The sequence below is a fragment of the Diplotaxodon limnothrissa genome, linkage group LG17 (assembly GCF_057381915.1).
Source record: "Diplotaxodon limnothrissa isolate DT_005_m linkage group LG17, D_limnothrissa_male_GT1.1, whole genome shotgun sequence".
NCBI classification, from domain to species: Eukaryota; Metazoa; Chordata; class Actinopteri; order Cichliformes; family Cichlidae; genus Diplotaxodon; species Diplotaxodon limnothrissa.
In genome coordinates, this window is record NC_140612.1 from 7,421,270 (window position 1) to 7,434,002 (window position 12,733).

At 42.2% G+C, this 12,733-nt stretch overlaps 2 protein-coding genes across 5 annotated transcripts in view; one reads left to right on the plus strand and one right to left on the minus strand.

Moving 5' to 3' along the window:
• LOC146614580 (inactive tyrosine-protein kinase transmembrane receptor ROR1-like) overlaps positions 1-11,259 on the plus strand; it is a 142,413-nt gene extending 131,154 nt beyond the window's left edge. For all 4 annotated transcript variants that reach the window (XM_085375472.1, XM_085375475.1, XM_085375473.1 and 1 more), the window contains 4 exons: positions 8,710-8,889; positions 9,565-9,792; positions 9,994-10,358; positions 10,557-11,259. In XM_085375472.1, coding sequence (XP_085231598.1) covers positions 8,710-8,889; positions 9,565-9,792; positions 9,994-10,358; positions 10,557-11,259 — 1,476 coding nt within the window. The remainder of the gene's footprint in view (positions 1-8,709; positions 8,890-9,564; positions 9,793-9,993; positions 10,359-10,556) is intronic.
• LOC146614581 (TOG array regulator of axonemal microtubules protein 1-like) lies at positions 2,102-5,276 on the minus strand. The gene is made up of 9 exons (XM_085376565.1): positions 5,221-5,276; positions 4,528-4,546; positions 3,980-4,319; positions 3,520-3,759; positions 3,233-3,356; positions 3,011-3,116; positions 2,675-2,913; positions 2,424-2,579; positions 2,102-2,336 (listed from the first exon to the last, which is right to left on the minus strand). Exons 1-9 carry the CDS (start codon positions 5,274-5,276, stop codon positions 2,102-2,104), a joined length of 1,515 nt encoding a protein of 504 aa, XP_085232691.1.
• Positions 11,260-12,733: the final 1,474 nt, after the last annotated feature.

Sequence of the window (12,733 nt, forward strand, 5' to 3'; positions counted from 1 at the left end):
GGCGGCTGTCGGTCAGAGCGTGAGGTGAACTGAATTTCAGGTAAGAAGTTATGAACTGCACTCTATTTGGGTCAGATATAAACCGAGTTTAGGTGTAGTTTATTTTCCTTGTGCTGACAGTTACAATAACTCGGTCTGCGTGCTAGCTAGCACGACAGCTGTGTACACGCTAAGTTACTGATGTTGAACGTTATGACAGCCTCCCCTGTCATTCTCTCGCCTGTTGAAACTTCAATCATGAAACTGATCAATGATCGGCTTTTCTCTTGTTTGTTTATTGCGCTAAACAACAGCAGCACGTTTAAGCTTGATCAGCTGTTGTTAGAATTCATTTGATTTTAATTTCTAGTATCAGCTGATGTTTGCTGGAGCCACAGCTGTAAAAAAAAAGGGCTGGTCCTAACCATGAGATGTCCTTACTGAGTCATCAGAGCTGAACTGGTGATGGAGAAACAGGTTTACCTTTTAGGTGACATGAATGAGTTGAAGGAAAGTTATCAACTGTTTCTGAGAGACAAATAACACCAAGCTCCTTTTTTTGTGTAGCTGACAGCTGGTAACTGTGCAGGGGCGGATCTAGCAAAGCTTTTGCCAGGGGGCCAGGTGGGGCATTAACAGGGAAAGGGGGACACAAAGATATACTTTTCTTTCTTGCTCTCATATAAAATATTTACCTTTTATTAAATAGTTATCTGAATCTTACAACCAAAGTTTGTATACTAATACACAAGATTGGCTGTAGACCATTGTTAATCATTCAGAACACTGTGTAAAAATAACAAAAAACAAAAAGTGAATGCAAAAGTGCATAAATATTTATTTTACGTGTTTGATGTGTGTGGCAGGGCGTGGTCTGCAGTGCCGCTGCAGGGGAGGTGGACCCACGGGCGTAAAGTCTGTGCTCTCTCGGCTGTTTTTTTTTTTTTTTTTGGTGTGTGTTGGGCTGTGAGTTGAAAAGCTACAGCCGGCTGTGTGGGTACACCAACCATGTGTGAAAAGTGGTCCATAACGTAATGCTTCAAAGCGTGTTCATGCAAACATTGTCGGGTCTGCCGTGGTACAATGGGACTTCTGCTCATGAACCTCTGTGCACAGCGTCTGCAAATCGGGGCTGTACGAAGTCACCTCATCTTTACACAAAACTGTAAGCTGTCATCTGTGAGGTGCGAGCGGTGTTTGTTTTTACCATAGTTGATGGTGGAGAATGGCTGCTCTGCTGAGTTTTGCTCTCTGTAGCCGTATGAATGGCAAACCTGTACATTCGATAATTTTTAATCCTACAACTGTTTACAACTTGCATAGTTCCCATTATTTCTGTAAAGTTATTTATTTCATATTCTGTATAGTTTTTCATATTTATATCCTGTTCATAGCTTGTACTCACTACAGCCTGTACATACTTATAGTTATAGAATATTCACAACATACTTCATACCGTGTACATTATAACATTCCATAATAGACCCATTTCTGTAATATACTTACATATCTATATTATTGCTAATATATATTGTAATATATCTATATCACTAAAGCACTTCTGAATGGATGCCAACTGCATTTCGTTGCCCTGTACCTGTGCAATGACAATAAAGTTGAATTCTATACTAAACTACACTGATTAGCATAGACACACTTAAAATTTCTTCTGAAATTTTCACTTTCTAGTATTTATTTAATATTTCTTTATGTTATAAAAAATGACTTTGAATCCTGATAAAAATGCAAAATCTTGGGTTAAAAACGAAAACAAGAGAACTAAGAATGTATTAATATTTGTTGACAGAAAAACAGAAACTGTATATGTGCCAACCAAAGTGCCATTTTAATTCACATGAAAAAAAAAAAAAAGGGATTTATTCATTCATTGTCCATTCAGGATCTTAAAAATGTGATAATAATAATGAAATAATACAAATAATGTAATAATAAGAATGATGTAATAATAATTAATGTAAATCTAAATAATATTGTCCTTCAGAGAAATAGTTTGTAGTCCTGAAGATGGAGAAGTTTACTCCTGCAGAGCGACTGGGACTGTCTGTGGTCATGATGGTTGAACCTCCAACCACTTTCCCAGCTTAGCCTCAGAGTGCTGCTGCTACTGTAGCTCTTCTCCTCTGTACTCGTCAGGACTTGCATTGTCACATCTGGGGATCCCAGGCCCTGCTGGAGAGGAGAGCCTAGTCTGAATGCTGACCTGCTGCCTGTAATTATTAGCCTTTTTCAGGCTCTTCTCCACAGGACGCCTGTCTTTTTCAGGGACAATCTTCATCCACAAATTCATAAAGTCCTTGTGAAGGGTCAGTTTCTTGATGATTGTTCGCCCATGGTACCTGTGGAAGATTACAGTTGTCATTAATTGTGTAAACTCACAGAAAATAAAACATTGATGCACTTCAAACCCATTTAAAAGTACCCACCTGGCTTCAGGTGCAGCATCCCCTGCCATTCTAGAGGCAGCAATTAGAAACCTTTCAGTGAAGCTTCCTGCTTTCAGGATGACGGCTGCTCCAACTTTGTCAGCCAGCTGGTGCAGGTGTTGAGCTGTGCTATTCCTCACTGCGGCACAGCGATGGCTGAGCAAGGACAATATTAGACACACAACTCAGTGAACATCATCTCTCTTTCATGTCTTCTAATAAAATCACTACAGCTTCTTCTCTCCTCTTACGTCAGTCCTGTGTTAAACAGAGCGCTCAGAATCCGTCCATGGCTGCAATTTTCCACCATGGCATCAAGCGCCAGATTGACCTCCTGATGAAGAAAGTTGTTGTTGGTCTGTGCAAGCTTCAGCAATAGAGCTCGGCCTGTTGTTTCAACTTCTGGGTCCATTGTTTTCTGGAGCTGAATGTAGAGCTCATCGATGGTATGTATGGCCTCACAGGCTACTGCTGAGCGTTGGTTTTTCACCTAAAATGTGAGTGAAAATCATCAGTTGAGGCTGTAGTATGCACTTGAAGGGAAACTAGCTGCATGAAACACATAAGAAACATAAAGTGTGCAATACCTCCTCAGTGAGGACCAGACACACTTCATGCAGTTTAGTCTTCAGGATGTCCGAGTGGTGCTTTGCCAGAGACTGAATAGTTTGCAACCCCTGTCTTTTCTTAATCCTGTATTTACACAACACAACATTGAACACGACTTCAGGAACACCACAAATAACACAGCCACATTATGCAGCACTGTTTCTGTGCAGTATTTAATGTCTCCTTACTACGTTTCTTACCAGTCGTCTGAAGACAGCAGACTAAAGCTGTGGGACAGGCTCTCTACAGGTGTAGCTAGAGGCGGGAGTTTGACCCTGCCCTCTCTTGGATTATTCTGACTGCACTGACTGTCTGCTTTCTTGTCTGATAATCAACGAGGTTAGTAAAGAGAAAATGTAATTTCTTCTAATTTGAAGCATTGTACATGATGCAGTGATTAATTGTTCATTAAAATCTTTTTAAAAAATCTCTTATTTAAAGTTTGATTATTCAGCATCTTCTACAGTTACTGAGGAAAACCACTTACCGTCTATAGGGACGACTTTTGCACGGCGCAGCAGCGTCCCAAGCCGAGGTCCTCGTTTTTGCGGTATGGGAACTGTTGGAGGTTTTGGAGTCAAAGGCTTTACTGCAGTAAATGTTTTGGTTGGTACTGTGTGTCCAGGTGAGGTTACAATCCCATCCTGGAAATGCTGCAGTTTTTCCAAAATAGGCCCAAATTTGTCTTTTACTGTCAAGACTCTTATTCCACGAATGACCTTCGTGTCTGTTTAGACAAAAAATAAATAACTACAAATTGACATCTTACTAAAAAAAAACAGACATTTTTCTTCCTGATTTTTTTTTTTCTACAAAAAAGCATATAAAATGAATGGACAGCAAGAATATGTGTAATTTAGCATTAAAATAGATAATCTACAGTGTCAAATTTTAAAATCTAAACTAACTGATTAACAGCAGGTGTAACCACTAAAGAAAAGCATCACCTTTGAACTGACCTGCTCCTAAATGTTTAGCAGAGAAAACAGGCAATTGTGATGGACAAGCTGCTCGAGGAGGTGGAGGAACTGGAGTGAGCGGTGTCATCTCAACAGGACTGTCAATGAGAGGAATGGCCCTCAGCTCACTTGGTGTGTGTGTGTCTACAGAGCTGAGGCTACACGGACTTCTTTTAGGGTCCTCCTGATTCCAAAAGGGGTCATCCAACCAGGGACTTAAGTTCCTGCTTCTCTGGACTCTCTGTGGAGAGCCTGCGCATTGCTTAGGTAAAGGTGGGAGTCGCACAGCATAATCTCTGGGTCTCTGTGCGATATGCGATGTGTCTGCCTGTTGAAAGAACACATTTCTCTTACTGCTCAGAGCTTTGTGAAAGTCCAGGATCCTGGACTCTGTGGTGAAGCGCTGACAGTTGCTCTGTCTACAGTGACTTACACAAAAATTACACTGTGCAAAGCAGCAAAATATAACACATCTCTCCGAAACGTTTACATTTGAACAGCAGAGAAGTCAAGAATGAGTATGTTTAGTTACTTACATCTCCACCTGTGCGTTTTTGTCACGGCGGGGTGCGCCGATGTGTGCGGAAACAGGACCCAAAAGCAGATGATGACGAGGAATAGTAATGATTAACAGAAAAGTGAACCTTTATTGCGATGACGGCAGGAAATGAACCAAGAGACCAAAGCAAACAGGCAAAACACTAAGAAACAAAACACTGAACTGACAAAACACTAAGAAACAAAACACTAAAGGTACTAAGACCAAAAACTATAACTATGACCGGGGTGGAAAATAAACAGGCTAAGACTATGACTATGACCATGACCATGAATCTGGTGAGAATAAACAGACGAACTGACAATGGCATGAAGAAAACAGAAGGCTTAAATACACACATGAGGTGATCAGGGGAAGTGGAGACACATGAGGAAACAGCTGACTGACATGAATCTAATGACAGGACCAGGAGGAGTGAAACTAAATACAATGACCAAAGAACACATGACACTGTCAGAATAAAACAGGAAACACTAAAACTAGACATGACAACACAAACTTAACATACAAAATACGTGATGAATAATGCAAGAACTCAAACATAGAAAACCCAGGAACAATAACTGCCTAACCTAAAGGCAAATAGGAAATAACACAAAACTAACAACATATCAAAAAATACAAAGAAAACTCAGAGTGCTGGGTCAGAGACCCAGCCTGTGACAGTTTTCTCTGAATCAAATCTCGAAAGCGATGGAAAAAGTTACCTGATGTCTTTTCAGGCATGACTGAGATAAAAAGTGAACAAATTGTTTAGAAACAGAAAGTTTGTGAGTGCTTCTCAGTGTGTGAGTGACAAGTTCTAACTCAGCTGCTCAGTAAATCAGTTATGATGATGTCATGAACTCACAGAGCATTCTGTGCATTTTTTGAAAATATTCATATATATATACACTATTTTGTGTTTTTACAAAAATATCAGACATGTCTAAATCAAAGGCAGCTTATGATCTCTAATTATGATCTTTAATCAACAAATTTAAATAGACGTCCTAATCACAGCTTCTAAAACTAGACAACACTATACTGATATAAAACGGCAAAAAGGAGATAAAAGCACTGTCATAAACAGAGAAATAAGTACAGTAAATAAATAAATACAGTTTTAAAAAAATACAGAAAAAAACATGTGTGTCATTTGCTACAACAACAACAACGACAACAAAATAGCAGTTTGGACAAAGCTGTTTCTTCAAGCTTCGCCTGCATTTAGGGGCTGCAAACCTCTGTCCCAAAGGAAGAAGCTGAAATCCTCCAATAAGGGGTGGGAGTCATTTAAAGTAGAGTAACTCATCCTCTACAACTGCCTAGTATTCAAGGACTCTATGTTAAGATGCTCTAACATGGTACAGTACCTTCAGAAACGCCCCAAATTTCTTATATACTGAAAATTAAATCTCTTCTCAGGAACCTTTTCTCGATTCAGTAGAAGTAGATCTAGTTTTCCATTGCTATGCTTCTGTCCATCCTAATACCACTGGAGCTTTTTTCTTTTTTGTAATGTATATCATGGTCTCCCAGTAAAACACACAGCTCACATCAGCATGAGTATCATGTTGCCTTCAAGGCTGCACACCCTGTCATGTCGTGTAAGCGCATCTTTTTTTCCACATAATTGTGGTGGTTGAGGGCGGAGGGTTGGGGGTTTATCTAGACAGCATGTATTGCTGGGCACACTTGAGCTGATGCTCAAGGTAAGGCGTATAGTATTACAGCGAAGAGCCGCGGAGAGAATTGCAGATGTCACAGATGCGTCAGAATCCATTAATATCCTTGCTTTATTTAGTTTCTGAGGGTTTTTTGGGAGGGGGACTAGAATAAATGTTTCACTGACCTAAAAAGGGAGTCTCTCCTTGCTGTTTACATGAAGACCTTGTGTCTGCAAAGAGTTACGTTTACAGGAGAGTGACAGCCATGCAGTCATGGAATTATACAGTTGATTTTAAATGGTCTTTGTTGCCAACTTGGTTCTGAAATATAGCAGACTGCATAACCATCAGCTGAAAGATTACCAAAGCCCCGCCCTCATGCGTCCATTCAGCCTTGTAGCTAAATTTTACAGATCTACAAGAAAATTTTAATAAAAGGGAGCGGCTGTGTGATTTCTGTCTTTTAAAAACTTTTTTATATGGGCTAAATATTCCGACTTTTAGACGTTTTACTAAGTCAAATGTCTTTCTTTCCTGTTTTCATTATCTGCAGCTTTGTCTTGGATTAAGCTGCTACCTAACAGGCTTTGCTTGCAGGGGGTCACCCAAGGGTTACTGCCTATGACAGTCCATTTAGACACACACATAGAAATCTGTGGTGGTGTGAGGAGGATCTGAGGGTTTGGGTGTGGGGAGGAAAGACAGCGGGGAAAAAAACCCATAACTAAAAACATCTGTGTCTCACATCATGCACAACACACACACTCACCACCCCCCTCAGAGCTCGTACAGACGGTGTGCATGTGTGAGTGTGTGAGTGCATGTGTCCTCACAGAGGAATTTCATTATTCATCTCAAAGTTCCTGGAATCTGGAAATCTCTGCCAACCTTTCTGCACCTTTTATCTCTTCCCAAGCATAGATACGAGTGGCAGTTTGGCACCATCGACTTTATATAAAAAATATTCAGTCCCCAACATCCCCACCGTCATCTGTTGGTGCTGTTCTAATGAGATGGTCGGTATGATTATCAACCGTGGTCATGCTCTGGTTGCAAAGAAGACTAATCTTAATGATCAAAATAAAAAAAGAAGACACACACAGAAACCTGACATCACAGATTTGCCTGAAGAAAAAATCAGGGGAAAGATACACATTGTAATAAGACGTTATGTTAAAAAAAAAAAAAATTCATACTGAGAAATTAAAATACCGTCACAGATTTTGGATAAGAGTCTCAAAAAAAGTTATGGCATCATACCTGGGACTTATCGCACTGAAGATGGATGAAAATGTGTTTTTCCCCCATAATCAGGCTTTAATATCTGTGAAGTGTTCAGCTGATTTGCTCCATTTTAAAGTCTATTACGTGCTTTGCACATGTGAAGCTGTAAACAAAATGTGGGTCCCATCTCCTCTACTGGCCTCCCAAGCTGCTGCTGGAGGTCGGACATCCAAATTGGATTAACTTGAGCTGAGATTTGAAAGTCTGTGCTCACACTTTCAGAAGTGTAGCTCACAGACTTTGCCCCCTAAAAAATTAAAAAATAATCACTCATAAAATATAAAAAATAAATTCTTATAAACTTTCCTTTGAAGAAGGCCATTTTCCCTGGATTTCGTTTTTTTTTTTTTGAGAGATGGTAAGGTGGGGGCATCTTATGAACAGTCCTCATGAATTCTTAAACAAGTGATCTGCTTTCCCCTCAACTATTTTACACAGAAATCTGACACTAAATATACTTATTAAGGTGACTAATTTCTAACAGATGGCATTTACACAGTGTATCTGCTGTGGTGTTTGTGGGAAACTGCTGAACCGCATTTTCTCCATTTGAATCATTCGTTTTCTTTATCTTAATGAGGAAATGGATTTAATTGACTGCAATTTACTTTAAATGAATTCCAAAACGTGCCTGACCCTGTCCTAACCCCACAGCCCAGCTCATTCCTGTTGGATTTAGATGTGCTGTAACCCAGCATTCCAGTCAGAGCACTCCTCAGTGAGTTCCAAACGATGAAAAAGCAAAGTCATCCCTCACAGGGAGCGCTACATTGTTTTCTGCTATTGTTGCAGCTGATTCTAGGGTTTACTGGCAAGAGAATTAATTGCCTCATCTTCCCAAATTTTGCTTAACCTGTCAGCCAGATGACATTTTTAAGCTGCGACATGTTGCCAGATTTCGCAATTTTCCCACATCGCTTTCCAGAGGCGTGAAAGGGGCGATTTGGGGGCTGATGTAATGGGCTGAGTCTGATTGCGTGAATTATCAGCTCTGAGCTATAGTTTTATTTTTCTTCTACAATTCAAACACGGATTTGGTGTTATATTAGGCAGTTCGCCTACATCAGATTGAAAGCAGCGACATCATGTTTTCTTTTCCCTACAAGGACAGCGGTGATGAAAGGCTGCTGACCCGACAAAGAAAGTAATGATTTCATTTTTGTTGAATGTGTTTTCAACCTGTTGATGTCACCTTACCATTTTTTTCCTCCTCCTTCTTTCTGTAGAGCAAGGCCAAGGAGCTTCCCTTATCAGCCGTCCATTTCATGGAGGAGCTCGGAGAATGTACTCTAGGGAAGATCTACAAAGGTCATCTGTATCTGCCGGGCATGGACCAGGCCCAGCTTGTGGCCATAAAGACCCTCAAAGACATTTCCAATGCCCAGCAGTGGGCTGACTTCCAGCAAGTAAGAAATGTTTCTAAATTAACCGTTTTTACAACACACATAAAAAATATATATATATATACAATAATGAAGCCACATCAGTCGTCTTTGTGTAGAGTTGGAAAATGAAATGTACCACTAAAATATCCTATTGCTAAAAACTACATGTGGCTGCTTTCTTAGAGGAAAGGCGTCTAGGCCCACAAGATTTCAAGCACGGCTTGTTGTATGTCTATAGAAGGTAGACGCAGTGAAAGATTGGAGACGGCTGAACTGCTCAACTGTAGATGAGTTCTCTGGAAATAGCTCCCAAAATAAACTGTAACTTGGTGGAAGGTTGTCCAGATAAATTTAGATGTGACGGCGGATTGAGGCAGTCGGCATGTGTAAGACGTAATCCTCACTTTCCGTTTACAGAAAGTGAGGCAGACCTGAACTGTGCCCACATTTTAAAGTGGTACTGCCATCGACTCAATTTCAAAAGTGATCAATGAGCCGTTGTGAAACCAGCTTGGGTGATCTTCTTATAATCACCTGTCAAAGCCACACAGTTTCAGACTCAGTTTCTCCATTAAACTCCCACATCTTTTGTAAATATCCACTTTTCCAGTAAATGTTGAAATCAACCTGCCAGCCACCTTTTTTTGTTTGTTTGTTTCTTTGAAATTCACCGTTATTTATCCAACTTCATCAAAGGAGGCCGCAGTGCTGACCGAGCTTCAGCACCCCAACTTGGTGTGCCTGGTGGGTGTGGTTACCCAGGAGCAGCCGGTCTGCATGCTGTTTGAGTTTCTGCCCCAAGGTGACCTCCACGAGTTCCTCATCATGCGTTCGCCACACTCAGACGTCGGCTGTAGCAGCGATGAGGACGGCACGGTGAAATCCAGCCTGGATCATGGAGATTTTCTGCATATGGCCATACAGGTAGGATCTAAAAACATCCTCGTAGTTGGCTACAAGCGTAGTGGAAGAAGTACTGTTGTGCCTTCCATTTAAACATGAACCATTTACATGAAATGTTGATGATGATCTTAATCGCTCATGTAGAAACTTTGAATTAAAATCAGTGTTTTAATGTCTACCTTTCACTGCTCCTTGAAACGTCTTCTAAATATTGTGAACCAGGTGGCTGCTGGGATGGAGTACTTGGCCAGCCACTTCTGCGTTCACAAGGACCTCGCAGCTCGGAACATTTTGGTAGGCGAGCAGCTCCACGTCAAGATTTCTGACCTGGGTCTCTCCAGAGAGATCTACTCCTCAGACTACTACTGCCTCCAGCCTAAAATTGTGCTGCCCATCCGCTGGATGCCCCCTGAGGCCGTCGCTTCGGGAAAGTTCACCACAGACTCGGACATCTGGTCGTTTGGAGTTGTGCTGTGGGAGGTCTTCAGCTACGGGCTACAGCCCTACTATGGTTTCTCGAACCAGGAAGTGATGGAGATGGTGAGAAAGAGGCAGCTGCTGCCCTGCCCCGAAGACTGCCCACCAAGGTATGTTGCAATTACCGGTGCAATATGAGAAGTATACAAGAAGATAGTGCATCCAGCTAATGGTGAAACTCAAGTGTGCAAGTGTCTTTATTGGACTCTGGTATTAGGGTTAGTTTAGTGTATTCAATTCAAATAGAGTTTTAGAAGCAGTCTGATTGTTGCTGTTTGTGGTAATGAAATAACTCTGTTGGCTTTTAGGTTTTATGGTCTGATGACAGAGTGCTGGCAGGAAGGACCAGCACGTCGGCCGCGCTTCAAGGATATTCACGCCCGCCTGCGAGCTTGGGAGGGGTTGTCGTCCCACGCCAGCTCCAGCACGCCCTCTGGAGGAGGAGGCAACGCCACCACTCAGACCACCTCGCTCAGCGCCAGCCCCGTCAGCAACCTTAGCAACCCACGCTATGCTGCCGCTGCTGCCGCCGCCGCGGGGTACCTCTACCCAGCCCAGGCTATTCCCGCGCCGGGACAGATGGGTGCAGTTCCAGCATGGACGCCCATGGCCGTGACCCAAACCCACCAGCGCTTTATCCCAGTCAACGGATACCCAATCCCGCCAGGATACGCAGCATTCCCAGCTCACTTTGCACCCCCAGCTCCGCCTACTAGGGTAATCCAGCACCACCTGCCCCCTCCAAAAAGCCGCTCCCCCAGCAGCGCTAGCGGCTCCACCAGCACGGGTCACGTCAGCGGCGTGCCCTCCACTACGGGCTCCAACCATGACGCCAACACGCCGCTGCTGTCCCACTGCATCATGCCGGGGAGCGGCGGAGGGTCGGCTCAGGTGTACGGACAAATCTCCCAGAAGGGGATGGTGGACCACGTGTCTCAGACGTCAGCACTGCTTACCCCTGACTCTGATGTGCTGATGTACAACGACTCAGTCATCACTGCAGACCTGTAAATATTCAACCTCTTTGAGCTTAGATCCCAGATATGAGACGTTTAGCGCTTCAGCCAGTGGCGCAGCGTCACAGTTCTTCTCTGGTCTTACCGAGACCCAACAGAGATGGAGCGTGCCACACATCTGGGTATCCAAGAAACACTAAGCAGGCTATATAAGCAGCTGTCTGACTCTGTCATGCCTTACTGTTTACAGGAGGCGTACTTACTATCATGGTTTGAAAATGTTATTTTAACCTCTGTGTAAATACAGTACATAGGTCCTGAATGAATGAATGAAATACAAAGATATATATTCAAATGAACTTTTTATTAAGTAAAACACTTTAAAGGTGAAAACATTCTTCCCGTGGCCTTATTCAACAGTTTGTGTTCCAATCAGACAAAAAAAAACTAAACAATTCCCACTCGATGGACTTTTTCCTACAGGATGTCAGGCAGACATGGATATTCATGTGATGACTTTCAGGTGCCTTTTTTTCTAAACTAGTTCATTGGCTTGCTTGTCAACACAAAAAATCAAATATCCAAGGGAGCGCGAATTGAAACGGCGAGTAACTTTATAAAAACGATCAACAGTGGCCTGCTCCAATAAATGATGCCTCCTTGGCCCTCATAAACCAATCAGTAACATTTATGTTAGCATGCATAATTCCCATGCTGCCAACAGCTATGAAAGCACTAATGCAGGTGCTAAGAAGTCCCTTTGAGAATGACAGCTGAATGTGTGTTTTGTTTTTTTTTGTTTTTTTATTTTCCAACTTCATCACGCTATCTGAGACATCTGCAACAAGAAGACCGGACACAGTGAAGATGGAAGTTTATCTGATCGGCCTCCCTTTAAGTATCATTTCTTTTCATCATCGCCCCCCAGTTTTGTTTCTCCGGGAGACATCGCATCTAACTTCAGAGCTGGCAAGAGGGCCCCCTGCAGATGAACAAAAGACATCACAAAGCACTCGCTTCCTTCCACAGCTAACCCACACCGTTCTCAGGGCAAACACTTCATTCGCCACATAATTGATTGGATACAGTCTTTTATGTTTTTTCCGAAAGTTTTTACGGATTTCATTTTGGAGATGGGAAAAAAAAAGCTCAGCACGTGCAGCTTTTAACAGAAAAAGTACAACCTGAAAAAAAGTCTGACCGTTTTGTCTGTTTCCCAGTGAAGGATGACGAAGTGTGTGTTTGGTGAGTCTCAGTTTCGTAGCCGCACAAACTATGCCTCAGCCATCCACGATGGTTTATGAGAGGCCAAATATGAAGCTTCTTTCATTCCCTAAAAACAAAAGTCAGAAAACCAGCAGTAATGTGTCAAGTCAACAATCAATGGGTGCGAATGTTCCTGAGTGCATGTTTTAACTACAGCAATAACACATCCGGGTTGTTTTTACTGAGGACATGCAGAGAATAAAGTGCATTTCTGAGTTGTAAAGTAAGTGGACACGTGAAATGTAGCAACAAGAAAAAAGTAG

Excerpts from the sequence above, each read along its gene's own strand:
- LOC146614581 (XM_085376565.1), bottom strand. The coding sequence starts at position 5,276 with ATGCCTGAAAAGACATCAGGTAACTTTTTCCATCGCTTTCGAGATTTG. Across the intron at positions 3,117-3,232 it reads CTGCTGTCTTCAGACGACTG|GATTAAGAAAAGACAGGGGT; the intron begins GTAAGAAACGTA and ends GTGTAAATACAG. Across the intron at positions 2,914-3,010 it reads GTCTGGTCCTCACTGAGGAG|GTGAAAAACCAACGCTCAGC; the intron begins GTATTGCACACT and ends CTCACATTTTAG.